Source organism: Corvus hawaiiensis, chromosome 9 (genome assembly GCF_020740725.1).
Source record: "Corvus hawaiiensis isolate bCorHaw1 chromosome 9, bCorHaw1.pri.cur, whole genome shotgun sequence".
Lineage (NCBI taxonomy): Eukaryota > Metazoa > Chordata > Aves > Passeriformes > Corvidae > Corvus > Corvus hawaiiensis.
The window spans coordinates 27,451,504-27,476,541 of NC_063221.1; the positions used below are offsets into that span (position 1 = coordinate 27,451,504).

A 25,038-nucleotide genomic window follows, 5' to 3' on the forward strand; every position below is an offset into this window, starting at 1 on the left:
AGTGCATCACAGATCCAAGGAGCATGCTGCCCAACACCATGGAATGCTGAGGACAGAGAACTGGACTTGATTAACCTGGTGCTCCAAAGAGTGCAGTGGTTCTTGGATTGAGTCAGTGCAGTGTGCTGGAACCAGTAATAAAGGAGCTGAAACACACGAATCTGTTCCAGATTTATTTCTGATGGCTACAACTTATTTTCCACCCATAATTCTTTAGATTTTGTGAAAGATTTTGTAAGTAACAGGGAAATTTTTACATGATCTGGAGATGGAGAGAAGTATGTTTTGTTTTGAGTTGGAAGATGTGTTGAATGAGTTTATAGTGTAAATCTTATCTGATGTTATATGTATCCAAGTCATTGGAGATACTATATTAGTAAGCATTTTGTTCTACCATCTATGGAATGAAAGAATCTTGCTTTTCTGTAGATGTAAATGTTTTTTGCCCCATAGTAGCTCTTCTTTTCCTTCTCTTCCCTCTCTGCATGAATCCCATCTTTCTCACATAACACCATAATTCTGTTTGTTTTTTTTTTTTCCAGAGCTGTATGGGTATCGATTGCCCAGCAGGTTGCTGCCAACATAGATAGAGCAGCCTGCTTTTCCTTTGGAGGGCAGTCACTTGGACTTGTTTTTACTGTGTAGATACTCATTTTCATGACAGACATATATATAATTTTTTAAATATGAACATGAAGAATAGTAAATGAACATTATGATCCCATAATCTTAATTTCTGTAGGAGATTAGATTAAAGATACAACACTTGAAAAGTGGCAGCATCTGAACACTTAACCAGTATGTAAAAGTCCTCTTGTTCATATTACTGAGGCTGTGAATACCGAGCCTTCTTTGTAGGCTGGAGGAGACACACAAGTTACATGGTTAAAAAATACACAGCAAACCAATCATGCCAATGTAATTTCTTATTCCCTATCTGCACTGTAATGCAGATAAATGATCATTTAATGTGAACTGAGATAATGTAAGAGGAAAGTTCCCTCTTTGTGATTTTTTTTTCATTTATCTCAGTCTTTTTGGAATTGCCCATTTGCCTGTGATACTGTAGAAATGTATGCTATGTCTTGGAAATAGCTTGCTTCTGAGACTTGTGTTTTGTAGAGAAAGGCACAGGTGTCTGATTTACTTTTTGGGGTTTATACTTCAGTATACAGCTGCTCTTTTTGTTTGCCAGCCACACTGATATTCCAGCAGAGCATGTTGGCTGTCACGGTGTTACAAAGGTACATTGTAAATGCTGCATTGGTTAATTCAAAATGAGTATTTTAATGATCTCTTATTTGGTGAACTTGAAAGTACATGCAAAGCCCACTTCTTAGGTTCTATTATTAACAGATTACTTTAAATAGCATATATATTGAAACAGCCTCTTAGCTGAAACAGCAAATTGCATTGATTGCAGTAATTTTGTACTGTGTTTTTGTATAAATTATGAAGGCTGCAAAAACCCCAGCGTATTTCATGTGTTTCACAGTTTTTTCTTGACTCTTTTATAAATGTAACTTTAAAAGGTTGTTACTTAACCATCAGTCCACCTGTGTGCTTTTCTGCTTTCAAGTAATTGTATTGGTGTACTGGCTTAATAGCTTCTATATTGTATTTACCTTGGTTTCACTTAACAAGTCACCTGTAAAATGCATTTTAACCCATCTCTGGAATTCACTCATAGATTTTCTTTTTGTATACTCCTGTAGAATAAATGTGGCTTTTCTTATGATGCCAGTTATATATTGTTTCTTGAAACTCACGGGCAATAGATAATTTTGTATGTAGTGGTTTTGTTCCCTTATTCATTTTCTATAGTACCCTTTGTGGCTATATATATATATATATTTTTTTTTTTTTTTTTAAGCTTCATTTCTGTACAGATGGCTTTTAAATGTAATTGTACCTTCTAATTTGAGGAAACATACGGTAGTGCCTCCTATGTAGTTAACAAAACTTGTCTTGACTAGAGACTTCAAGGGAAGTGCTTGAGGGAAGTGGTCCTGGATGCTGAATACCCACTGTGTATATGTGTCAGAAAATGCATTTCAGGCTACAAGGCTGGGGGTTTAATTGAATTTGTGAAGGAGCTTAATGATGGTAAAGAATGATAAGGTTGGGTAGGAGGCAGGTTGGTAGTTAGGACAGTGTCTTAGGAAATGGCTGTTATTTTAGCCTTGTGGGTTTTTGCTTTTTTGATGGCCGTTTTGTCAAAAGACTTCCATTTCTGTTTGCAATGTGGATGTACCACCATTGCTGTTGGGTTTGCTCCCACTGTTCTTAATCTTGTGTGGTTAATAAGGCTCACAAGTATGTTTATACCAGTAATGAACAGTAATGTTGGAACATGGGGTAACATGGGGTTTCTCATTTTTTTTGTCAGAGAAAGAAGAAAGCTTGGGCAGGGAGAAAACAAATGGATGCAGGAAGAAGTGAATGGGGAAGGAATGTGAGAGGGGAAAAAGGAGACCTCCAGATGAAGAACACACAGGAGTATGGTACAGGCTAAGAAGGAGGGGTGAAGAGGTAGGGATTTGTGGCTGAGCAGAACCAATCACCCTATCAGTGGACAGAAGTGGCAGAGGTTTCTCACTTTTGATCTATCTGAGAAATGTTGCATCTGAGTTCTATCAGAAGAATCTGGCGTTCCTCGAGCTCTGTAGGATTTCTGATAACTGTATTAATACTCATAACTCATTAATAATGAAGGCTTTCAAATATTTTTGGGTTTTATCTGTTAAGTCTTTATTTCCTGTGACTGCTAACAGAGATCCAGAATTATGGGCATTTAGTATTATAACTAAAACTTCCTGGAGTCCAACATAAATTTCAGGTAAATGTCCTGATTGCATCAGTGGCACAATATATCAGGGAAAAGAAAAAAAGCTTTGCAGTGAACCTAAATGCAAGTTGCTGCATTCAACCTGTTGATTAGTGCTCAGTCCCTTCAGCACTGTTACAAGCATGTTAATGGACCTCAGCATAGATGAGATGCATGCTCAGAAATAGCAGTTTCAGTACACACTGTTGCCATGGATTATTGAGTTGTATCGAGTGAGTTACTAGTTACAGATGACTTAAGACATAATGCACTGTGAGCATCAGCAGTGATGTTAGATCATGATCACAAACGTGGGCGGGAACTTTGCTACACTTGACAACAGTGTTTTATAATGTGTTTGGTGTGATGTGAATATAAAGGTCTATACAAAATGGGAATTAAGTTACCTACTTAGAGATCATTTCAGGCAGAAGAGAGTATGAGATAAAAATCCATATTTATTTCAGGGATGCATGGTAATCCAGCTTTACATAACATAGGATTTGAGAAAAAGTGACTGTTTGGTGTCTATAATTATGATATTTCTTTAAAATGTATGTAAGAATTTAGAACACTGTTGTCTTACACAGTTATCAGATGAGCAGAGATGACCACAGAAGTGTTGGAAACAGAGCCTGTTGATAAAGGTGGTGTTAGTATCTGCCTGACTTCTCTCCAGTGGTTTTTGCCTGTTCAGACGGTCCTTTCTCTAAAGAGCAGCTGAGTGCATAAATTGTGTTGCTTCCAGCAGCTTCTCTCCCCGGTGGGTACAACTTGGAATTGATGGGCTGGTAAATGGTAGCAAAGCAGTTTCCCTTCTTGCCCATTGTCCTTTTGATCTGTCTCATTTTGGTTGTGTGGCACTTCTGGCTTTTATTATCAGATTTTGCTCACTGGCACTCGCCAGTGTCAGCCCCTCGTGGGCTTTTTAAAAAGGACAGTTCCTTAACAGTTGGAGGCTTTTAATTAGAGATTCTAGGGGACCTTAGTCAGTTCTTCCCTTACTGCCCAAATCTAAGAAAGATCTGAAACAATGTTGAGTCTATTTGGGTTTCATTGTTGTTTCTACCCTACATTAGAAAGAAGAAAAATTCATAAAGTGTTAGGGTACAGGATTAATCCACTCTGGGATAGAGTACTGAGCTCTAAGTAATTTTATTCTTCAAATGTATTAAACATCATTGACAAAACCTTGTCAAATGCCAAAACATTAAAATCATCCCATAAACCTACTTATTCTATATGTTTACTTTATTTTGTATTTGAATAAAGATAAATAACAGCTTCAGATCAGTATGTTAAATGGATTAATCAAAAAAAAAACTATGTTGTTACATTGATGACATTACTTGGAACCCTTGCACAAATTAAGAAACATGATTTTATATTAAATTTATGTTTAATGCACTGTGCATTAGCTTTTTGTGGTTTACAGTATTTTAAACTTGGAAGTTGCATGAAACTAAGTGTTATAAAACATTAGATACATAAACCACCACATTTTGAAGTGACCTCTATGAGCATATGAATAAGCTCAGGAAAGGATTTTCTCTTTTTTTTTTTTCCCCAACTGTATTCCTCTGGAAAAACTTGCGTGGAAGGCAGCACTGCGGTGTAAACCTATCTATTTGTTCTTCCCCAGAGCAGGGATGGATCCTTTTCCACGCACTCAGGAGCAGTTACATAAGCAGGAGCTGGTTCCTGTCTCCAGGTGCTGAGGCCCGGCCTCTGCAGCAGGCTGAGGCTGCTCGGCAAGGCTGGGGTTTATGTCAGGAAAACAAATAAATTGCTTTCTCCTTGAAATAGTAAAAAAGGGTAGGAAATGGAATTTTATTTTCTACTGTAAATGGTTATAAAGCAGGTGTCCTTTTCAGTTGGGCTGCTTTTATTCCCTGGAGCACAAAGGTTGATAATGCTGCTGTAGTTTGTCTTGTCTCCCTCTTACTTTTGACTGTGATACTTCCTATAATGCTGCTTTGAAGTTACTGCTCTTTTGACTGCCTTACTACTGCTCAGGCATGTGTGAATGTCTCCTTATGGAAACTTGGCTGGAGACAAATTGGAAATAATGGCTTTAAAATGGCATGGGGGAGAGTCAAGGGAAAAGATGCAAATATTGGTGAAATAATTAGAGAGACTGTTCTGCTTTAAGCATTATCCACCTCTGTTTGTTCAGTTGATTGGAAAAAAAGACAATCCAATGCAACATTGCAATAGTTTATCTTTTGTCAGCATTCATGGGTAGTGAGCTGGTACAAAGTGTTGTATTACACAGAAAGAGCCTGCCGGGCCCCAGCCTGCTCTTGGGTGCATTTACACTGAGTAGTAGGAACATCAGCAAACTATGGAAAGTAAAGCTGAAGGATTCTTGGTCATCTTGAGCTTCTGGTGCAGGGAAAGGATTAGCAGCGACTGTATCTTGTTTATATTTGTTGCATTTCATTTTTGCTGCTGTATTTAGTATTTCTTATTAAATGGATTTATGGTGAGTTTTAATGGGATTTTTAAATCTGAACTGTGATATAGATAGTGTATTTTAAAAAGAATCTGTTGTCATTTGCTGAGTCTTCTTTAATAACTTAGCATTTTGAAAACAATTATGATTTTTCTTTTTCTGGTTGCATTGAATGACTACTAGTTTAATTTATTAATAGAACACTTAATTTTGGAATGTTTAATTTGAGGTCTAATCTGAAGTCCTTGCCATTGCAGGCATTTTCAGGTGTGTGACAGATATTGCTACTGCTGTGTCACACACACTTTGTAATGCCTGCCCTTCCCTTCATTTGGCATGTGCTAGGTAGAAAGAACTCCATGTTTTGGGACAAAATTGTTAGGCATGTGGTAAATCACCATTATTCCAAGCATTATATTACTTGAGTGAAGAACCCCCTTTTCTGTTTTTGAAGGCTTAGCTTCCAGATTGATTGATCAGATAAAATAATTAATTTTACATTACTGATGTGTGTCCTGAAACTTTCCACCTATCTCCCCCTTGTTTAAGTACACTGATTTCCTGTTAATGTAACCCCCTGCTATGGTATTTCTTGTTGTAGTTCATATTTTCTTGCAGAGTTGGGGCCTGAACATATCCCCTGTCTGTAGTCTCTGAATCTCCCATCTGATACTTCCAGAGTGTAGACAAGGTAGGAAGTTAAGATACCAGCATTGAAATCTGGATTTGCATTTAGGATAATGCCTAGTTCAACTAATCTAGCAATAATAAAGTGCCTTAAAATGGCTGCAGATGTCTCCCTGCCTACTCAAAGACATCTTCTCACTGGTAGCACATTATAGAGGATCTGTAGTGTAGTTAAGAGTTGGATCTTTGCCAGTAGATGGAAGCATTTTTTAGCATCTCCTCATGCTTTGAGCATTTTTCGCATTTTTTTACCATAGTATCAAAATTGCTTCTTTTTCAGTCTCTTTCCATTTATTATAAGCTATTCCAGTTTCTGCTAGTTCAGATTACTTTCATTTAATGTTGTAAACACTTTTTACATTCTTTTTTGTGGAAGATATTTCTAATTTTGTATTTTTAGAGTTCTTTTCTTCTATTCTTCATCCTTTCTTTATTCTGATCACGTCTCTGCTTGTCAAATTTCTCCTCAATTTCTGTTTTGGTTTTGCCATAATTGGTAGTCGCCTTCTTGGAGCTCCTGAGGGAAATCAGACATGTAGGGTACAACCAAACAAAGCAGCACCTGAGTGACACCACTGTAGGGCAGGAGACAGAGGAGTTCAGCCAACCATCAGCAGAAGAGATAAGGAACTGAAATGCTCCAAGTAGCAAACTGGGACAGGAGGGACACTGGGCCTACTTCATTTGCAGTAATTTTAGGTCTCAGTGGGCCCATAATTTTTAGGTGGAAATGTATGCATCTTTTACAAGTGTGATGGAACCCTTTTTTAGCAGTGTGTGTGACTCAGAGAAAACCTAATAATCACTAGGTTATATGTTGTTGTGAGTATTCATGGCTCTCACTTGTAGTTATTCCTTTTGTCCTCAATTTTAATTTCAATATACTTTTCTTACATTAGATTCTTACTGAAAAAAGAATTTGGCTCTGCTGCCAACTTGTTCATTTTTTTCATGAAATCCAAGTGTTATAATATACTTTTTTTTAAACTTACTTTTTGTTTAAGTGTACTACGTTCATATCTGTAAGCATGCTGTGATTTTTGCATTGATCTTTGTAAGGGGAAGTGGCTGATGAAAGTAAATGTTGAACTGTAAACAAAAAGCTCCAGGACCTCCAGGTAATATCTCTTCAAAGCTTACTTTGGAGACTGGCAGTGATTGATTGGATCTGTGTTCTTCTCCGTTGAATGGTTACGCACAAAAAAGTCATTACCTGGGAAGGACAGAACAAGGAAAGAGGAGCAGAATAAAAACAATGAATAATAAAGCTGTGCTGTTGCCCTGAATATTGCTTGCCTAGAAGGTTTGCTGGCTTAGAGCATGGGTGTCAGCACAGCACGTTTCAGCTGTGGGTTGCTAGGGCTGATCCATTTCTGATCAGGGAAGGTTGAACTTTGTGGTTAATGTATGACTGGTTCATGTGATGTTCGTGATGCAGCTGACAGGCCTTGCCATAAATCACAGACAGAAATGTCATTAATTGATCTGTCTTTTCAAAGAGGTCATGAAAACAGAATCATTTTCCTGCACTACAGGCCAGGAGGGGACATGATGGTGGTTCAGAAAACCTTCCTCACTGCCACGTGTACTTCACGTCCCTTTGAAAAACCTTATTGTGATGCCTTTCAGTGGAATTAAATTTCCTCCACTTCCGTTTTTGCATGCATGTGAAGCCTATCTGAAGAATGTTGTAATAAGAGAACATCTACTATTTCCTAGATAACCAAGATTCATTTTAGTTTATAGAGGTAGAAATACACATAACATCAGAACTTGTATACAGGAAGAGTTCTGCTGGCATCCAAAGCTGTGGGATTCTGAGTTTGGAAACACTACTACTCAGAGTGATACTGTTCAGTTCATTAGTTTCCTGCAATTATTACTGTAGCTAATTTCTGAAAAGAATAATAAACAACCCTGGGAAAAATTTAGTGTAACACTGAATATTGCTTTCATGCATGGAGAACTGATTTTTTTTTTAGCACTGTTCATTTTGCCGGAGTTTTAAGGTTTTTTTTCTAACATACGTTGCAGCTTCATCAGAGCACTAATAAACGTTTTAACTACCTAACAGGTCAAAATGTCAGTGCTAGCAAACCTTAAAACATGAATTTAACTTACCTCTTTCCTTTTCTTGTTGCACTGTTTGTCATAAGCTAGTTTGTGTTTTCTCTGCCCATGGCTGTGTTGGATTTTTGAGCTATGTTGGCTGTTAGGATGCAACCTGGGAAAATGAGCACCTGACCTATAGAAATGCTGTGGATTGAAGAACAAAAGTTTCTTCAGGTGACTTTTTTTTTTTCCTCTTGGGTCCTCCCTGCTATTGAAGGTTGGTGCTATTGTGGGTTTTGTGAGAAGCAGCCTTTAGGAAATGAAGGGAGCCTAAGATTGTAGGGGGAATAATTTGAAGACAAAACCACTTGTTTAGCTGTAACAAAATCAGTGGGAAGCTGATGAATACTGTTTACAGAATTCAGAGGGCTGTGAATTTTTGTTGAGTATCAAAGCTACTAGCTCTTTATTTTTGGAAGGCCTATTGTAGTATAATACAATTGATTTCAGAGGCTAGTTTTATAAATTGTTACAGTCAAGGTCATCAGAAATACAAGGGCAGTTGGAGTTGCTGCATTACACTGAGGGTTTACAGTTAATTGAAGAATAATAACAGGGAGGTATCAATGAGTTTTTTATTAGCAACATTTTTCTCCAGACTATAGGAGAGCAATAGTGGCATAGTGCACACATCCCTGAATTTAAAGCTGCAGATGTAATCCAAATCATTTGAAGCTTGCAGCATTTGCCAAATATGCCTGTGCTAGCTGCAGCCATGTGTTGAGAAAAACAAGGTTTGTGGTGGAATTACCAATCATAAAATACATATTTGTATTTTCTTTCCAGGATCAAGTAGAACACCCTGATTCAGCAGAACTGGCTGGTTGTGCTGCAGTCATCATGAGAAGGCACAGGGTCATTCATTTCTTAACATATGTATAAGAGAAAAAGGTAAGAGGCAACTTCTGCTTTAGAATATAGTGATTCAGGGTTCTGCATCTGAGATGTTTTTTATGTATTCTTATGGATATATATTTATTTACGTACACCTTTGTATATGGATGTATCTCTTACATAGAACATGATGGAGTATTTTTAGCAATTTGTTGTTTTGTTTTTTACTGAGAGTAATTGCCCTGTTTTAGAGCAAAGACTGTGTCTTACTTTGTTTGGGAGAGGGGGAAGGTGGGCAAAGTCTTTCTTTCTCAGTCTGTGCTGTAGACAGACCTCATCAGTTCTAAATAAAGCTATTGCTCAACTCTGAACAAACTCTTCATTACAGCAGAGACTCGCAGGGACAGGTGACACACAGATCGCCGAAGGGAGCTGGAACAAGCTGTGCACTTGACCATTGTTTGTTGGGGTTGAAGGAGGTGTTCAGGAGCACTGGATCTCATAAATCAGTCTGTCCAGTCGATCTGTACTTCTGTGCTGTCATGCTACAGGAAAGTGACATTTTCTGGATGTGTGATTTTTATCAGGATGAATGAGCAATGTTTGGTTTCAGTTTGATCATGCCCTTTGTGACTTCCATCTTAGGAGCTTTTCATGGATATTTTTTGTGAGGACTATAATAAACTATTTGAGCATTTTGTTTAGTAAGAGATTAATGAAACATGTACGTTCACAGTTTGATATTGAAAGAGTTGTCTCCACAGGACAGCATGACAGGAAATCCTGGGATTCTATTCTGGTCCTTTACATACTCTCTGGTTTTTAGGCCTTTGCTGTGAGGCCAATAGTTGTATGTCAGTATTATTTCCTTTCAGTGCATTTTTTATTACATTATTTTAATGTGATTGTGAGCTGATCATCCACTGTTAAAGACAATTTGAAAGACTAAAGACAATTTGAAAGACTAAAGGCTGTCAGTTCCCGTGGTGAGAACATCTCAAGGATAATTTAGGATGTGCAGTTCAGAAGATCATGGGTTACATAATCCCTTATCATAGAGCCCAACACAAATACAAGTCTGGCTGCTTTGCAGGTATGACACAAGGCCAGTCTCTTGTACAGTTCATTTCCCAAGAGCAAGCAGGCATGTGGGATATCTGAGCTCTCTTGAGAGACAGTCTTCAAGGCTAAGCCTGTTCAGAATAACACCTAATTTTAAGGGAGGGTTTTCTGTCCTTCACTTCTGTCTCCTTCCCTCCCCCACTATGCAACTGAAGTTTGTGTTATGTCTGAATGCTGCGATGACAAGGGCAGTAATTCTGAGTAGATATGACACACACATTTTTGGTACATGGACCTTTAAATTTAGATATCAAGGGAGATTAGAGCATGTAAGCTTCATGGAATGTAAGTTCCTAAGTTTCAGAAATGAAAATGATGGTAAGCCCATGCTGTTGTTATGAAGAAATTGATAAGTAAAACACAGTTCCTGAATTATGCATGATCTGTGATCCAACAGGAGCTTGAAAATAATCTGATTTGACAGGCTGCATGTTTTAATTAGCTCTTTGCCCTGAAAGACAGAAGATGTCTCTGCAATGGGTAACAAATGATCTTGGGTTCTGCACTTACTATACCAGTGGGTAGTAACCATTGTATTACTCTTTTTTGTATACAGAGTTAAATAAAATACAAAATTTTACTATTTTTTCCATAATTAGTCTTTTCTGGCAAATCTGTACATGGAGGACTGTCTTTTTGGAAAAAAAACATCTTCTGTATTTTATTCATTGGTGGTTTATGTCTCCTTTTCCTTGCAGTGGCACAAAATCCTCTCCTTCATACTGTTCATTCCAATATATACTAATTTAGGAAGTATCTCCTTTTTGGTGGCATACAGCTAAAATTACCACTGAAACTTCTTTGTGATTTGCTCATGTTTTTATTCTCCTTTTTCCAGAATCTAAGTTGTGTGTTTGCTCATCAGCTTCTCTCGATGCCATGTCAGGATGTTTGAACAATACTACAGAGTTTCACAACTATTAAGGATCCTTTAAAAACACCATGCCAACCTTTGTACTAAGAGGAACTTTGGGATTAGAATAATTCTAAAAGTCTTCCAAGCTTTTATAGTGGTACATGCTAGTTGCAGTCAAAAGTTTCAAAAGACCTGTAAAGGAATATGCTTTTTATTAGCTTGGGTATTTAATAAAAATATTCAAAATAAAATTAAATTCTAAACCACAGGGAAAACAGCTACTCAATTATTACAGCATGCTGTGTTAGAGCAAGTTTATTTTCTGTTTTGATCTTGAGTTGCTGGCTATGGAGAGTTGAAGCATTAGATCTTCAACTGGCAGATATGTGAGTTGCTGACAATCAGGAAGCCTTGCTGATATCTGTTAGGAACATGAGTACTTGTCCTCCTTTACTGCCAGACAGAGGAGAGGGCATTAAGGACTTCTGTGGATTTGGCAGTGTGTTTTGCCCTTGGCAGAAATTTGCAGAAAAGCTTGGGGGGTTGCTGTGTTCTTTTATATAATAATAATAATTTTAGATCTTAGATCTGAAGATTTGCAGCTGACCTTTTTTGAGAAATACCTACTGCACAGACAATGAGATCTCATTTAGAGTGGCTGTCAGCTTAGTGACTGTGAGTTTAAAAATAAAAGGTTCTCCATATATCCTGGTACATCAGTAAGTAAAATAACAATAGTGATATAAAAGGTCTTTATTCTCTTCAGTTGGAACTCATGAGCACAAAAATTTTTTATGACACTTTTCAGTCTTGGAGTGCTTCACTGACAAGTACTCTTTGCATCATTGACCTTCATCAATTGTTTGCTAGGAGCAGTGTTATCATTATAATGTAAATTAAATACATTTTAAATGGATGTGAAATTATATTGTATTTCGTACAAAACAGTCTTACTTTTTGAAACTTCTGAAATGCAGCCTGTGATCAAGGTGGGCAGCTTTTGCATTGCTTGTGTTATGATCTGTGCATCTGTGCACAGTTAGTGATATGGCAGATCATCTATTTTCCTTGCAGAAGGAGTTAATCTAAAATCCCAGAACAGAGGCCAATTCTGGGAGTGTGTCAGATGACAAGTCGAGTTTATCTCTGAATTATATTGCAAATGGTCTTTTTTCTGTTGATGCTTATTGCAATTCTAAGTTACTGTTAGATTAATTTTCTTCAAAACTAGCTTTTGTATATATCTTTAACACATGCCTTAGTCTGATTATGTTAAATAGCAATGTATTTATGTTGTATCATGTTCACCTTTTAGAACAACCATGTTTCAAGTTTTAAGTCGACCTTGAAAGCTTGAACTCTGCATTTTGTGATATTTTAAGGCACAGTCTTTTCCTGTCAATAACCTAATTGCAGCTGTTGCCCATAATAAATACAAAACTGCTGTACGGTAAATATTTATAATTTGTAACTTGGTAAATACAAAATGTTGTAGTAATGGAAATAAAGGTGGTTGATGCTTTCCTCAAATCCAGATACTATGGGGATAATAGTAAAATATTGTATTCAATTGGAAACTTCCTCTGATGTGTGGTATCCCTGGTGGAAAAAAGCAGGTTTTTAATTGAGCTGTCAGGTCTAACACTGCTTCATGCTGCAAAACAAGGTTCTCACCCTCTCCTCCTCCATTGCCTTATTTCAGAACAGTGAAAGCCAACTCTGAAGAGAATAAGACTGTTTTGGATGATGTTCAGAGAACAGATCAAATCAAGGTCTCTCTGTGGTTTATAGGTTATGGCACACATTTCCCACTGAAAATGTCTTTGCTGGTAGTGAATGTTTGGAAAAAACAAATCAGGGTGTCTTGTTGCTACACGATTTTGGTAGTGAGGAGTCCATGTTACTGCTGTTAGGGCAAAATATTACTTATTATGTGAAGGTAGTTATGTAATGATTCAGGGTTGGGTTTTTTGCTTTAGTTTTGCTTTTTTCCCCCCTCATTTCTCCCATGTCATCTTCTTTTCTAGCCTGAGAGCATTATCTTGTGATGAGACTATTTACTTCTATGCATTTTGCTAGATTTCCAGTGTCTGCCTTTCAAAGAAACAAGGATTATTAAAGCAGACATTTTAAGCGGTAGTACAATTCAAGTAGCACCCATTAAGTCCCTTAACAACTTTTACAAGTATGAATCTTTGAAGCATCTCAAGGGGAATGAGGAGTGACATAGAATACTGCTAGCCTACTGTACATTAAAAAATCAGAAGCACAGGGAGTTTAAACTACATGTTCAGAGCCACATGAACTAATTGGTGATAGCACAGATCTGGAAGTCAGATCTTCAGATTTTTTAGTTGGCCTTTCTGGTTCTCTGGACTGGTGTCACAGCAGTTTTCCTCTTACCATTATGGTGATCCTGATAGCCAGACACATTAATGTGAGAGACTGGAGGTAATAAAATCCAAAGCAAGTTTGGGGGGGTTGTTAATCTGAATTAAGGAAGTTGAAGCACACAAATAATTTTTATTCCTGGAATATACTTTTGAGTTATGTCTGTAATGTATGTAAAATCTGATTTACAAAGGACTTTTCTCCTTAAATCAGGACAGTATGTAGTGGAACACTGCTGACTGAAGGTTAAGCATCTGATTGTAATTTGTTCTCTGGCAGGTTCAGACAAGGATCTGGTGGTCGTTCCCTGACAAATGGAGAACTATTTCCAAGCAGAGGCATATAACCTCGATAAGGTTTTAGATGAATTTGAGCAAAACGAAGGTGAGTCATTTCAAACAGGATTGTAGATGCACATCAGATGTCTTCTACAGAGAACAGTATTGAAGAGGGGGAGATCTGTGATATCCTTTGTGGGTTTGAGTTGCAAATTAATCCCAGAATTTACAAAAAAAATCTGTTAATTTTGCATAGTATGTCTTCAGCATTTCTTAGAAGTATTCTCTTCTGCTTCCATTCATCTTGTTTACCTTTGTAAAATTTCTCACTCTTTTAATAGCAAATGTGCCATACACTTTTAAAGAAAGGTTTTGTGAAGCTTAATCTCAGTAGCAATATTTAAATAATTTATTTTAAACAAATCAGACAAAACTTATTTTAAGCTTCTTTTGCAGAAATGTTTTATTAGGTCACATAAATCATATAATGAAGGTTATCATGTTCAAAGCACTAAATTTTTTGCTTAGTCTAATTGGTAATTCTTTACTGTCAAGGAAGTTGAACATTTTATGGGGGTGAGAATCTTTCCAAGCACTTCTAGCTGTCCGAAATATATTAATCAATACTTCAAAGTTGCAAATTCAACCTGATAGTAATTGGGGTAGCTCTAAACTTCTCAAGTTCCAGAAACATTATGGAATTACACTACTTAGGTTGATCAAGGATGTTGGTTATGGCAGGTGAGCTTCATTTTAGTGCCCGTATTTGAGCACCTCTGCATTTCTATTTGGGGCATTCTAATGCAGCAGGATTAATAGAACCTAACAGAACCTGTAGCTTTAATATGACAGGAAGTTTTCTTTTTCAGATGCCGCTGTTTCACCTACACTGCTGGGTGCGAAGTGGAATCAGATTCTAGATCAGCCTTCTTGTCGCCTGTCATTCAACTCGACTGTGGCCAATGTGAATGAAGCTACAACTCCTAATGAATGTCAGCAGAGATTAAAGTCTTTCTCCTTGTCCCATTCAGTGACTACACCAACAGGAGGAGGGGATCACTGTGCTAATGGAAAGGATTTTAGCATAAGCCCAGAGACCCCAGTCATGTGGATTGATGATCAGGCAGCAGATGATCAATTGATTAAAAGAAATAGTAATCGGGATGATCAGTGTAACTCTGTGGAAGCAGGAGAAAAGAAATGTGGAAATACAGCTTGCTTGCCAGAGGAGAAAAATGTGCTAGTGGTGGCAGTCATGCACAACTGTGACAGGAGAACACTACAAAGTGATGATGTGGTGGATTGTACAAATTACAACAGTCAGTCCCTAATGGACTCCATTAGCTTTACACTGGATAATGAAAATCGACAGAGTGACCAGTTTAGTGTTACTGTAAATGGATCCACAGAAAAGGATATAGATACAGAAAAGCAAGTAAACAGGCTGTGCACTGAAGATGACTCTGTAAGTCATTTGATTAATGCTTCTTCTGAAAGCCTGACTGCTGCATGCCCCTCCTCTCGATTGAAGGAGGATTTTAATATGAGTAAAGATTCGTTGTTTTCAGAAGCTACAACTGCAGGGATCAATGCAGTGACTCTCTTACAGAGACCAGTTGATGGTACTGCTAAAATGCAAGAAAACTGTGCATCAGTTGAAAATATCACTAGTAAAGCCATTCCTCAGAGAGCAGATACAGAAGCTAAAAACTCTTCTGGTTCCAGTAGTGGAAGCTTAATCGTAGAACAGGAAACAACCCAGCAGTTGCAGTCTAGGCTATCTGGGCTCACCGAAACCTGTCAACCTAACGTGGCTGGAAGTGGCAATTACAAGGAATGTGTTGCAGAGGATGTTAGTGCCACTGAAAGCGAAGTCATTGAATGTGATAAAAATCTCGGCACAACGGAATTGCACAGCATGGCAGAATGTTACCCTGAATCTCAGGAGATGACTAATTGGGAACTGACAAAGTTGAATGAGATGAATAATAAGCAAACTCTAGGAGAGAATGAAAAATTTTTGCAGACCAAACAGCTTGATGATGCATGTGGTAGTAGCAAAGAAGATGAAGATGGGGTGTTGGAGGCAGGCATAGACTTAAAAGGGTCTGGTACAGATGAGCTTGAAGGGTCCAGTCTCTCTGATGTGATGGCTACATCAGCAGCAAGCTCTCTGTCTAATGGTTGTGATTCCTATGGAATGCAGAACCCAGTTGTTGCTCATGTTCCAAAGACTTTACCCTCCAAGGAAGACTCGGTAACAGAGGAAAAGGAGATTGAGGAGAGCAAGTCAGAATGTTACCCTAATGTTTATGAACAGAGAGGAAATGAGACCACAGAAGGGAGCGGTCTTATTTTAAACAGCACTGGTGACCACATAAAGAAAAATTATTTGCATAATCTTTGTAGTCAGGTTTCATCCATGCAAGGGCAAACTTCACCAAAACCAGTGACTAATCTGCAATATATCAGTGTTCCTTTTGGTGGTGCAAGGCCTAAGCAACCCACAAATCTGAAACTGCAGATTCCGAAGCCATTATCGGACCACTTACAAAATGATGTTATTCCCCCAAATTGTGGAGGTAATAGTAAAAACAAAAATGTCTTTGGTAAGACACAATTAGGGGATACAGCAGACACGTTTCCTGGTGAAACATCTTCAAATGCCTCTGGTACTGGTTCCAATGGGGAACATTTGGATGAGTATGAATCTGGAGTCTCTAATAGTTCGTGCCTTGCAGTAGCCCCAGATAGTCCAGATAATGATCTCAGAGCTGGTCAGTTTGGAGCTCCAGCCAGAAAGCCTTTTACGACTTTGGGTGAGGTGGCTCCAGTGTGGGTTCCAGATTCTCAAGCACCAAACTGTATGAAATGTGAGGCCAGATTTACATTCACCAAAAGAAGGCACCATTGCAGAGCCTGTGGGAAGGTAAGTTCGTATTTTGTGAATAAGCTCAAAGCATCTTTTTTTCCCTGATACTGCACAACATCACATCAGAGGGCTTGCTAAACTACTGGATATAGTTACCTGTGACATCTCTTCCTAAAAAGCCGTGTCTGAATGAAGCAAAAATGGGAGTTTGTGAGCTCTGATCTATTTAGGGTTCTAACAAAGAATAACTAATTGTTACTAGTCTAAATAAGCAGTTGTATTTGTTGATTACAATGATCGTCATCCTTGGGTTTATGTCAAACTCTTATAAACTGTTTCAGTGCAGGAAGCTGCTTTATAGAAATTACTGCATCAATAATCCCATTAAAGTTACTGAAACAAACTTGTGCATTGGGAGTGGGCTGTTGGATTGCTGGCATCCTGCTGGTTTACATGGCTGATCAACTTGATTCTTCTCAGTCTTCTTCACTAACTTTTCTCATATTGCTTACATTGTTTTTAATAGTATTAACATGTTTCTAAACATACATTTGCTCCTGGGGAAAAAAAAAGTAAATTAACTGTAACCTGATATATGTATGTCCACATGGTGAGAAATTTTGTAATGAAGACAACTAAAACGTAATTTCTGTATCACTTTTTGTTGTGTAAGAAATACTTTATTGTTGAGGATTTTTTTTTAATGTATGTGCCATTTAAGTGAACACAAATTCTTATGTGATGAGTTTATTGTGAATTATTAACTTGTAAATTATTTCCAAATATCTTTTACTGAAATACATGTCAGTGGTGTAAGTAGGAACTCAGGGAAAAAATAATGATGATTCAAAAGCAGTAAACTAACACTCTTGTCAATTAGGTATTAATGAATATTGTAGAAAGAAATACTAAACCCAACTAAGAACTAGAGTAAAAATAACTTTGGTTCATTTAGGCCTCATTCAAAGTTTTCTGAAGCTGATTGAAAGACCTCCTGGCTGCTATGGGTGATAATTTTTGCTACCAGAAGAGTGCAGGGAAAGCAGAATGATGTGGATAAAGGACCCAAGAGAAGCAAATGTATCAGGAAAGCTCAAACCCTCATGCCAGCTGTTTCTGGAAGCAGCCCAGCAGAGGCCCCAGGCTTGCTCCTCCAAAATGGAACAAGTATGTGTCCCTTTTGTCCCTTTAGGACCAGAATGCATAGCACTCCATCTCTCACATGCTAAACAGTCTTTCCCAGGACACTTTTAAAACCTAAGCAGACATTCCCTGTGCACTGGTCCAGGACTTCCAGTTGGTTCTGCCCATCCTCTTGCAGCTTGGTTGCAGTGGAAGTCCTGATGTGGAGCCAGTAACCGCAGGTGATCACTAAGCATCACATGAAGCACAGGCCTACCTTAGTGTACCTTTTGGTTAACATCAGGGGCCTCATTCTTCTCATTGCAGCTAAGGAGAATCTGTAAGGCATGGAAGTTAAAGGATTGTCCATGATTTTAGCTTTGATATGTTAACTTATGCTGTTATTTAGGTAATTTTTTTTTTGTTTTGGAGTTGAACAAATATGAGTACAATTTTCATGTGCAGTAACGTTTTCTGCTTATTTTTGTATTTTAAACAAGTTTATTGCTTGGATGTAACTGCTTCTCTGTAACGACTGAAGCCCTGAATTGCACAAATGATTGCAGAAAATTAAAATATCTGTAAATGCACAAAACATGCAACGATGGAGCAAGGCCAAAAATTTCCTTTTTTTTTTTTTTCTTTTTTTACATTCTTCTGACAAACCTTGAGAAGAGCAACCAGTGCCAGTGGGTTTTTTGATTATATGTAGGACATGGATAAAATAAAAAATCCCTCTGCTCAGTAGACAAACTGACTCAGTAGACTTAGAATGGATTGTTTTTAGAAGCTTTTGTTAGCTAATATTTGTCTCATAAGGTCACCCCAAGACACTGGGCTAAATTTGCACAAGAGCAGCCAGAAGATGTGGCAGACAGGACTCATTAATAAATGCTAAGGATCAGTGTAAGTCAAATAATACTTAGCACTTACTGCAAATTACTTTACAGCCCTTAATTCCTGTAACAATTCTGGGCAGAGAGAGACCAAAGCTTTGACAGACAAGCTCTGATGAATGTGGTTGCAGTGGCTTGAGAAATCCCAGTTCTCAGCTGTCTGCTCCTGCTTTCTGGTCACCATTCCCAGCCCCAGAGCAAGTCCTGTGGACCATGTGTGGTGTAGGTAACTACTGAACCACAGGGATGCTTCCACTGTTAAATGTCTGAATCTCACTTAAAAGAACTGGGGAGACAATGTCTTTAGCTCTTGCAGTTATTTGTTTCTAAAGGAAGTCATGGGATTCAATATTTTGAACACAAGCTTTAGCACAACAGTTTCTTTTTAAGCTTTATTAGCATAATGACAAATCATTTTAGTAGGGGTGAATGTATCTGTTTCATTTGGGAATAAACACTGCATTTAAAAATAGTTGAGTGGCAACTGGAAAGTCTGTCTCGGTTTTTAATTTCAGGGTAATAATTGCAGAGTTAATGGATGATACGAACTATTTGGATTGATAGAAAGTAATACACTTACAGTAAATTTAGAGTTAAAATTAAGAACCTGATGAATGTGTGTGAACACATTCATAAATTATATGTTATGTATTTTTGTACTTTCTATTGTCAGATGAAATCATCATCCTTGATTAGGAAAACCAGAAAATTTGTATGCAATCTTTTTTATTGACAGCCAAAACTGTATTTTTCCACTAAAATATTTAAAAAAAATCAGCAATTCCCCTAACAACTAATGCTTTAACAACTCCTAGTGAACCTGAAAACTCTAGTAACATAAAAACTTGCTTTGACACTGCTCTGTTGTTTTTTTATAGCATGATGTACTGAGATAATGACTTGGTGATTGTTAATAACAAGTCTGACTTGTCAGTTGTGCTGGATTGCGTTCTCTGCATTACTGCTGCTCAAGGCTGGTGCAGCCTGAGAGAGGAGGTGGGGATGTTCTGTCATTGCTTCTATTTTCTCTTTTAATATTTAAATCATTGCATTTGGGACCTTTCATGAATGCACAACGTGTTGTTTGAAAAAGGGTCCTAAATTAGATACTAATTTGTGTTGGGCCTTCATTTATGGTTGATGACATTGATTTTTCCGTGTTCAATACTGAATGAACTTTTGACTGGAAGTTTTGCCTAGAGAACTGAAATGATGTCAAATGTCTGTAAAATATGCTGTGATGTTGTTATTAATATTCCCTAGAATACTTGTAAATTGGGTTAAGGTGTAAGTGCAGAAATCAGATTTTTAAAGTACATTTGCTTTGGTTTTTTAAAGGTTTTCACATATGTGAAAGGGTGGATTTTATTTTTGCATTAAAATGCCAGTGTATACTTAATTATGTTTTGGTTTTGAAATGTTTGAGTTGTCATAATTAGAAAACATTAAAACTGGTTCTAATGAGACAAGGCTGAGCTTTCTGCACATTTGATTCTCAACTCATGTTGAGTTCATAACCTGTATTTACTTATTTTAAACACTTGACACTAAAACCCTGCAAGTAACAGGCTGCAAAGGAGTTGTAATTTGGTGTGATCTTTAACTTGGTTGAAATTTAATTGGGCTTAAACACATTTATATATAAGAATCTTGTGTAGCTTCTTGTCTATATTACAGAAATAATGCTGCTGAAGTGATGGAATATTTTTTTTGTTTAGAAAGTGTTACAGATCATAATAATGCATAGTGAATTGCAGAGATAATATCCACCCATAATTAAAATTTGAAATTCTCTCTTGCTGTCTGAACTCATTTGTTAGGTAGCTGCCTCTGTTTCTAGATCTCCTGAGTGTGACATTACCTTTCTGCAGGAAATGGATGTTCATCAGTATCTTCACATCACCTGAAAAATAACCCTGAGGAACTACTGGTTTTTTTAAAATAAAGAAAATATAATTATTTGAAACAAATAAGAAGTCTTTAGGGCACATGTTCTGCAGGATTTTGAGAAAGCAGTTACTGTTGTAGGATCCTATCTGCATGCAAGTGTGTGTTGGTGCACAAGCCATGCTCTTGTTTTATGGTTTTGTTTGTCTGGAGAAGCCTCAGGACTGTTTCCTGCCCAGGACTGGGGAGCTTTTAGAGCTGGTTCAGGTGAGAAGGACCAGCACTGCAGCTGGATCTCCACAGCACCTTGTGCTCCTGGGGCTTTGCCCTGGCCCCTTTAGCAGCCAGTGTGCACAGAATGCAGTTCCTGAGTTCTCCCTACTGTTGTGATGCTGTAGTGTTTGTATTCATGTCAATATGAGCTTTTTTATAGAAATGGAGCAAGATTTTCTTGCAGTACTAATGTCATTCAGCTTTCTTAAATGTCTTGGTTTATATGTTGGACACTTAAAACATTTTGATAATTGCTATTCCTCCTCAACCGAGGAACAGCTTGCTAGATATGAAGAGATTAAACAGCTGGAGTTGCTAATATAGAATCACCAAATTATTTAGATTGGAAAAAATCTCTTGCGATCATCAAGCCCAACCTATGACCCATCACCACCCTGTCAACCAGAGCATGGCACCGAGTGCCACGTCCACTCTTTCCTTAAACACCTCCAGGGACAGTGACTCCACCACCTCCCTGGGCAGCCCATTCCAATGTTTAATCACCCCTTTGTGAAGAAAATCCTCCTGATGTCCAAAAATTCCTCCTAATGTCCAATTCCGTATAGTGAATTGTACCACTGCAAAGAATTAATTAATTAAGTTTGAATTAATCTGTGCCATAGCAGTCTGTTATAGATAGGGAATACTTGTGCATTGAAACGTATTTAATTCTAGGTAATACTCATGCTTTTTCTAGGACTGAAATTAACTCCCAAATTGTTAATTCTGTAAGGGATTGTAATGTGGTAGGTATTTATTACCCCCATTGTCATTTATGCCAAACAAATTTAAAAACACCACAGTGCAGTATCAGGAAAATGCATTTATGTGTTCCCCAAAATAATCATCAGAATTAGTAGGACAGGCACCTTGGGTAGGTATTGGTCACTGTGGCTTTAATGGGAAAATACTGATTTTTTTACCTCTATATTTTGCATGTCAAGAACATAGCTGATACTCAGTTGTCCAGATTCATCAGTTTGTCCCATATTTGTGCACAGCCCTGAGTAGTTTCCCCTGTGTTCCAGGTGTTTTGTGCCGCGTGCTGTAGCCTGAAGTGCAAGCTGCTGTACATGGACCGAAAGGAAGCCAGAGTGTGTGTGATCTGCCACTCAGTGCTGATGAATGGTGAGTGGGAAGGGAATCTGAGACATGGCACTTCACTGGCTTTGTGTGGAGCTGCAGTGAGGGTATTTAAGAAAAACAAAATACTTTATTTGTGTGGGTAAGTATTCTAAAACAGTAGAGGTGCTTGAGAGGCTGATGTGGAATCCCTGTGAAGAGCAGAAAAACTGGTAAGGTTGCAGTGAGTTTGAAAGCTTTCATTTGGGAGTGCTCTACCAGGATAGAAAAATCTGTGACTTTTGGGGTTTTTTTCTATGTTAACTCAGAAGAGTTCTCTGGATGCTTTGTTGCCTGAGTAGATAACCTGCTACACATTTATATGGAATGCCAAAGGGAAGAGTAATGCAATTGTGCCTGTTCTAGATTTTGCACTACAGGAGATTGGGAAAGTAGTATTTATCCACAAATTTATCCAGCTTCTCTTTCTTCTTAACTCCTTGGTGCTGCATTAGGAGGTCTTGTCTAAATACAGGTCCATATATGTGGACAGCTGAACTTGGATTGTTACTGTAGCACGTTACTGGGGTCTGTCAAACCTGGGACAGTGCTGTGGCTAAAAGCCTGGTGAGAACATGGGATACAGGAGAGAGGTCACAAGTAGTTCTGAAGTTGCCATGTAGAACTGACAGGAAGTTCTATCACCTCTGCTTGGTGTAAGGAAAGACTCTGCTTGATTTTGACCAGTGGGCTGTGGAGTGTATTTTGTGTGTCGTCCTCTGTTGTATTAACAGAGCTGTGGTATAAATATGGGCAAACACAGAGCACTGTCTTGAGGCCTCTGAAAATTTCCAGAACTTCCCACACTGGCAGTTCCCTCTGGGTGATGATCTGTCCAGCTGACTTAAGCCCATGACACTGAGACAGCTGTTGCTGGAAGCCACAACGTTCAGTTTTTATGTCTTGAATTGAGAAGACAGAAATTGGATTAGGTTGAGAGGGGACCCATGTGAGTGCTTAAATCATGAGATGACTTGTCTCATCATGAGAAATTCCAGGCATTTTGGTTTATTAGTGGGAAGGTGAATGGGTGGCTTGCTCCTGGGGTATAAATATATATCTGGATCACTGAAACTCGATGCCAGAAGTTAATGCAGTGGTAGAGAAAGGTCTGACAGGTGCATTCTAACATGTAAAAGGTAGAATGAGAAGTCAGACAAATTCAGCCTCTAAATGCAAACTTTTAATTGTTAGGATAACTGTTCAGTAATTATCAGGATAGTTTATCATGGTATCTCCATTGCTGCAATTGTTTAGCTAAACTTTGGAGACTTTCAGCAAAGATTCTAAGCAAGAATTAATTAGGGAAATTGTGGTTTGTGTCAGCACTCACACGAAGTAATTTTGGCAGTATCTTTACATATTACTGCATAGTGGATTATTTGGGCTGTTTTCAGCAAGATCCCTTACTTTGCTGAACATGTAAACTAAAACACTAAACTTAAGCTCATAGCTTTATTTTTTCTCCAAAGAAGTTGAGTAACGGTTCGGGTTAGGTTGAAAGTAACTGAGTGCTTAGTCTCAAGATGAGAATCAAAAATTAGTAGACAGTATCTGTTATTAAACAGGAATAATTTTTTCCAAAAAATTTCAAAAAGATGAAATGTTTCAAAAATATTAAATGTTAATTGGCATGCAGTGATAGGTTTTAATTATTAATAATTCTTTAGGCCAAATGAATAAGGTGACAGGAAATTGTAGGTTGTAGTATCTAGAAATTTAAAACGAGTCCCAGGAATGATGCTGAAGGGATTCTAAAGTGTTACATTTTGGGATGGAGAAATGAACACATTTCAAGGTGTACAGGAACAAGGAATTACAAATACACTTAGCAAAAGACAGCTGGCTTGTGGTGGTAAGTAGGATTAATATTCTCTGGGGGAAGGGAAGAAGCTGAAAATATTTCAGTTGAAACCAAAGTGTTGTTTTAAAAAGACATAATAAAACTGATCATATTATAATGATTTCCTTTTGAAAGACTCTCTGTGCTGCTGCCAGGACAGATGCACATTAATGGCAGCAAACAGTGACATCAGTGCCTGGTTCATTCCAGGGCCAGTCCTGTGCTTGTCCCGGCTCCCTCTGTTCCTGTTCCTGCTGCAGTGCTTCATGGTGATGCTTTGGGTTACTGGTTAGTTCACCTGCAGCCTGATTGTATCCCACCCCTCCTGGTCCTTCCAGTTTTTGTCAGTGCAGGGTTTGGGGCTTTAGTTCCTCTCAGTGCAGCAGGTTAAGCATTAATCTTTGCACAGCCTTGGAACTGGGAGTAGGAACTGTAAAAGCAGCTATTTTATTTGATTGCTTGGTACCTGGTTTGTGTTTGACTGGGGTGTGGGGGAGGGTTGGGTGTTTGCTGGCATGTTTCCATGGCCAGGATATGTGTTCCATTGGTTTCCAATGCTATTTTTAGTGTATTTGCATTTGGTAGATATGCTGACTTGGCACTTTGCTCCATTTAAAGAAGGCTCTAAGAATGCTCTTGTACTGTGCTATGACTTTTCTAATAAAGGAGTCCTGGACGTGTAACTTTGTGCATTTTTAATACTTTCTTCTCTCAGGACTTTTCCTATAACTGATACAGAATTGCTGTTTAAAAAGTGCTTCAGTTCAAGTAATTTTCTCAACTGGAATGTCAATACCTTTTTCACTGGCAGGCATTTCACTCTTGGTTTTGCAGGTTGATGAAGGGAAGCAGGAGGATTTATGTTCTATTGAGTTCTGTTTGGGTTTTTTTTTTGGTCTTGTTATTTCCACCTTGGTTTTCTAAAATTTGCAGTTGAAGGAACCCAAGGATGTACATGCTCTGAGAGCTTAGGTGCCATGATATTTATGCCTGACTCAAAGAATGCATTTATTTGTAGCATACTAATATGGTTGTGAGTGCAAGCACACACATATGAATTTTCTGGTATCTTGCTCCAAGCCTTCCTGAGAGGTGAAAAAGAAGCAGTACTGTGGAGATAGTCTAGTTTACTCACTGGAGGAGATTTTTGCATAATAGTTTTGTTGACAAAGAGGATTTATGTGTTATTGCTTGGCCAATTGAATTAAGGCTCAAGTCATGCCTTCCAAATGAATAGCATAAGGGGTTTTTTACAGATAAGAATAAAAGTTGTTGATCTGTACTCAACTGCCCTGGATACAAAGAAATGCAAGGTACTTTTTATCATAAATGAAAGATAAGTCTGTTCAAGTGTTCTGTGGGTTATGAAACATTTGTAGTAGGAATGTCTATCTGTCCATGCAGTGTGATGCATTTATATACATACATTTATGTATTGACTGTTTTTCAATTAAATCTTTG

General features: G+C 37.9%; 1 protein-coding gene across 3 annotated transcripts in view; it reads left to right on the forward strand.

Annotated features, from left to right (window-relative positions):
• The window catches only part of ZFYVE9 (zinc finger FYVE-type containing 9), a 55,741-nt gene that overhangs the window by 7,196 nt on the left and 23,507 nt on the right, over positions 1 to 25,038 (forward strand). For 2 of the 3 annotated variants that reach the window (XM_048313420.1, XM_048313418.1), the window contains exons 2-5: positions 8,868 to 8,972; positions 13,564 to 13,668; positions 14,432 to 16,491; positions 21,641 to 21,740. In XM_048313420.1, the coding sequence (XP_048169377.1) occupies positions 13,599 to 13,668; positions 14,432 to 16,491; positions 21,641 to 21,740 (2,230 nt within the window). In that variant the 5' untranslated portion in view covers positions 8,868 to 8,972; positions 13,564 to 13,598. Of the gene's footprint in view, positions 1 to 8,155; positions 8,256 to 8,867; positions 8,973 to 13,563; positions 13,669 to 14,431; positions 16,492 to 21,640; positions 21,741 to 25,038 lie in introns of those variants that run through there. The other variant, XM_048313419.1, reaches the window with a different exon arrangement.